We start from the raw sequence: 4,518 nt of genomic DNA on the forward strand, positions 1-4,518 counted from the left end.
TTTGCGCCGGAATTTCCTCCAGATTTAGGGGTCAAACATCTGAGTCCAGGAAATGATGTTGAAGAAAATCAGATGTAGTTCCTTGGGGCATATGACCACTACAGACTTTACCAGGGGACTGTCAAGTGAGCAACTGTCCACCTTGAGTGGCTGGGGAGGGCACTGGATTGCATCTCAGGGTCTTTCACAGGTTTGGAGAGTTAAGTCTAAACCTGCTCAAACAAAAAAAAACCAATGCAAATAAAGTTTCTAAGTAGGGGGCCTCTGGGCACAGTGGCTCCACCCAAACCCTTCTATTATGAAGCCAAGAAGCAATGGCAGGCTAGATGATTCTAGAGGTAGGACACAGTCTGCGGGCTTGTTATAGAAGCCAGAACCAGGTCCCTTCACCTCTTCCTTTCAGATCCGCAGCAACTGGAATCTTTGGGTCTTTTAAACCACCTTTATGTACTTAACTCCTTAAGGAAGTTGGTGATGGATTTAGAGGACTGGGAGGGGCAACTAAAACGCCCAAACTCTTAGGCCCGTGGGTGGGTGTGGCCAAGCGCGGTCCCTCCCTGAGCCCATACCTGGTCCAATGGAAGAAAAAAAAAAAGCCCAGGACAAATCGCACTGGGATCCGCCAAGGTCACCGCGACACTGAGGTCCCCCTGCGGGACAGGCTCTAGCTCCCCGCGCGCCAGGCAGACTGCAGATCCTCCCTCTCTACAAAGATCCGTGGCTCGGGTCCACCCAGGGGTCGTGACCGCGTGGAGCTGCACGCCACGCTCCGCCCCGCCGCCCCTTCCGCCGCGCGCCGGACCCGCCTCCCTCCAGACTTCCTAACCGCGCGCGCAGCGGCCGTGTGGGGCGGACGGTGCGAGCGTGGTCTGCACCCCGGAGGAGCGGACGGTGGGCGCATCCCCTGGGCGGAGGACCCTGTTCGTGGGTGCTCAGCCTGCACGTGGGCTGCACCCGGCTCGCCCCGGCGGAGGGAGGGTGGGAGGGTGCAGCCCACGTGGGCGCCCACGTGGTGGGGAGGAGGGAGACTTAAGAACTGGGAGCAGAGTTAGGGGAGCACTTGTCCGAGGTGGAGCAGTTTCTCCCTGGACTGGTGACATCCCGGCCTCAGTTTCCTGGTTCTGAGGCTGCTCGTGGGTGGGTACAGAGCCCCTGGGAGCTTTACAAAGCAAGCACGGGGCAACCCCCTACCCCCACCCCCGGCGGTGGAGAAATGGGTCCTCTCTGCCTGCCTCCCATCCCCCTCCAAAGCTTAAAGCAAGGCGGGAAACAGCGTGTCTCCCTGTTGAGTGGGGTTGCAGGGGTGACGGAGTCCTTGGCTAATTGTGCTTCCTCTACCTGTTCCCAAGAGATGTTGCCCTGTACGGCAGCATACGTTTAACGTTTGTCGCCTGACGGGGAAGTTTGGAAAATAGCCCCCTGAAGATTTCTCGGTGAATGGGGTGACCCTGGTTAGCCTTCCTCCCCTAGTTTATTTTTGAAAGGATTCTCTTACCTGCAGTTCTGTGACTCTTCCCACCACCTCTCAACCTCAGTCCCGTTGCAGAGACCTTCACCTAAGGCCTGGCTTTGAAGCTCATTGTTACATTGTTATGGTTTTAGTATGAGCATTTTCCCTTTTCCCCCTACTTGATTCATTCCTCAGAGTTGATTCACCAATTTATTTAGAGGAACGAAGGAGAAAGGAAAAGGGAAAAAAAAAATTACCTGATTAGTTAGCAAACTGGCCTGTTTGCAAATGTTATTTGTTTGTTTATATTACAGTACACTGGGCTTGGAAGGCAAATTTCCTGAGTTTTCTGAATTTGTAAGATGTGAAGCTAATGCCTACTTTAGCTAGAAATGAGACTTGAATATATGTATGTATGTATGTATATGAATATATGTATGTGTGTGTATATATATTTATATATAGAGAGAATGAGATATTTAAACTGTCTGGAATTCATTAGATGTTACTTTTTTTTTAAAAGATTTATTTATTTTATGTATATGAGTACATTGTAGCTGTGTTCAGACACACCAGAAGAGGCCATTGAATCCCATTATAGATGGATGTGAGCCACTGTGTGGTTGCTGGGAATTGAACTCAGGACCTCTGGAAGATCAGTCAGTNCTNTTAACCGCTGAGCCATCTCTCCAGCCCAGGAACTTAAATTCTATAGGAAAGCCGGCAGTATGTGAATTATCTGGAAACTTATTAGTGCCAAATCCAGACTTTTCAAATACTATATTTCATAATTTTCTCTTAAGACCAGGATGTGCTCTCTTTAAGTCTAGGGTTCATGTTTCATGCATGTTTCCTTCTTAGCCTAGCCGAAGTTGCCCAGAGTTTAGAGCTGACTGATGCATTTCCCGGAGAGCAGATTGACAACTGTTCTTTTCAATGTTTAGTGACATAAGACTTCTACACCCAACATGAGTGACATTTCCTGCAAAAAACGGGATGACTATCTGGAATGGCCCGAGTATTTCATGGCAGTGGCCTTCTTGTCGGCCCAAAGAAGCAAGGACCCAAGTTCCCAGGTAAACCAGCTTTGTGGTTTTGTGGGAGGATGTTCAGATATTGCTGGGATGTACACAAAGAACAGGTGAGGAAAATGGGCAGTTTGGCAACTCAGAACTCGGATTCATCAATTCATCTCCTGCATCCCCAGTGACATACCAGCTATTCATAGTTACAAACATTTCTCTGTTTCCCGCCAGGTGGGGGCCTGCATTGTGAATACAGAAAACAAGATTGTTGGGATCGGGTACAATGGCATGCCAAATGGGTGCAGTGACGACCTGTTGCCTTGGAGGAGAACAGCAGAAAATAAGCTGGATACTAAATATCCTTATGGTAAGGTGCCTTCAGATCCCATCCTGCTCTCTGTGGTAGCCTGTGCGCTTGAAAAAGTTAGTCTTTTCCTTTTAGTCAATGGATGGAAAAGATGGTAGTGAATTACCCTATTTTCCTCTACCACCCTAGAAATAATGTTTTAATTAATTCTTTGATAGTTTTATCTAAGATTTATATAGTTTTGTTTATGTACCTGCGTGGGCCTGCCTGAGTTTATCTTATATGCACTCAGTAGGTACAAGTGACTCTAGATGCTAGGAGAGAGTGTCGGATCACGTATAACTGACGTTGGTCCTGATGTGGGTGCTGGGAACTAAATCTGGGTCTACCTCAGGAGCAGTAAGCACCATTTAACCACTGAGGCATCTCTCTAGCTCCCCCACCCCCCTCATCCCCCTCGCTTCAGTTTCAAGGAGCACCACTGAGGGAGGAATGGTCATTGTTATACAGGCTTGCCCCGATTACCTTGGACCATGTTCCCCCCGTTCTGAGTCTGGTGAATTTCACAGTGGCCCGAGAGCCTATAGACACCAGAGCGTCCATTGAAGGCCACAGCCCTTGCTGAGAGAACAGGGGCCTGCAAGAGGGGGCTCTGGAGGTTGCTTCTGTAGTGTGGGAAGGCGGAGTCAGTTTGCCAAGTGTCGCCCCTGCTAACCAAGCAGGGCTTGCCCTTGTTCTGCTGAGACCCAGGAAACGTTCAGCCTCTTGGCCTCCTGAGGACTTGGCTCAAGTACATCTCTGGGAAGCAGATACCAGACTGAGCTGGACATCCGGAGGTGGGTGGTACAGTCACTCTTCCTGTTGCTTAAGTCTCCAGTCCCACGGTGGACTGTGTTCAGAACCAAAGGTGGAAGTTTAGCAGTGAAGACCTTTGACTTGCCTCGTTCACCGTTGACCTTGAGATTAAGAGAGGTGCTGGATCAGTTACTTTTCGCTGTGACCAAACTGGCAGAAATGGCTTATGGAAGGAAGGGTTTATTTGGGCTCTCATTTTCAGAGGGACTTTAGTCCATCATGGTGGGGATGGTATGACATTGGGGGTGACTCTGTCCTTGGCCTCAGAAGTGTGAAGTAGTTACTGTCTGTTCATAGACTGTGGACCAGAAGCCAACCTCTGCAAAACTGTGGGGAGGTATAACCTTACAGGCCCACCCCCAGTGTCGTCCCATTTGCTAGTTTAACCCCATTTCTTTTCCTGTCTGTCTGTCTTTCTGTTATCATCACCATCATCACCACCACTTTTTTGTTTGTTTTCTTTTTCTTTTTTTTTTTTTTTTGACTCATGAGTTCTGGTTTTTAAAAACAATTATTTATTTTATGTATACGAGTACACTGTGGCTGTTTTCAGACACACCAGAAGAGGGCATCAGATCCCATTCCAGGTGGTTGTGAGCCACCATGTGGTTGCTGGGAATTGAACTCAGGACCTCTGGAAGAGCAGCCAAGGCTCTTAACCGCTAAGCCATCTCTCCAGCTCTTGTTTTGTTTTTCAGAACAGCATTTCTCTGTGTAGTTCTAGCTGTACTGGAACTCACTCTGTAGACCAGGGTAGCCTTGAACTTAGACATCCTCCTGCCTCTGCCTCCGCTGCTCAAGTGCTATGATTGAAAGTGTGAGCCATAGCCAGGTGTGGTGGCACACGCCTTTAATCCCAGCGCTCGGGAGGCAGAGGCAGG

General features: G+C 49.0%; 1 protein-coding gene across 3 annotated transcripts in view; it reads left to right on the forward strand.

Annotated features, from left to right (window-relative positions):
• The first annotated feature begins 599 nt into the window (after nucleotides 1–599).
• Dctd (dCMP deaminase) overlaps nucleotides 600–4,518 on the forward strand; it is a 32,889-nt gene continuing 28,970 nt past the window's right edge. For 2 of the 3 annotated variants that reach the window (XR_002381225.1, XM_021219164.1), the window contains exons 1-3: nucleotides 600–891; nucleotides 2,395–2,526; nucleotides 2,707–2,842. Coding sequence is in view for 2 of the 3 variants with exons in the window: in XM_021219164.1 (XP_021074823.1) it covers nucleotides 2,419–2,526; nucleotides 2,707–2,842 (244 nt within the window). In the remaining variant the exon portion in view is untranslated. Of the gene's footprint in view, nucleotides 925–2,394; nucleotides 2,527–2,706; nucleotides 2,843–4,518 lie in introns of all 3 variants that reach the window. The other variant, XM_021219165.1, reaches the window with a different exon arrangement.

The sequence above is a fragment of the Mus pahari genome, chromosome 19 (genome assembly GCF_900095145.1).
Source record: "Mus pahari chromosome 19, PAHARI_EIJ_v1.1, whole genome shotgun sequence".
In the NCBI taxonomy this organism is placed as follows: domain Eukaryota; kingdom Metazoa; phylum Chordata; class Mammalia; order Rodentia; family Muridae; genus Mus; species Mus pahari.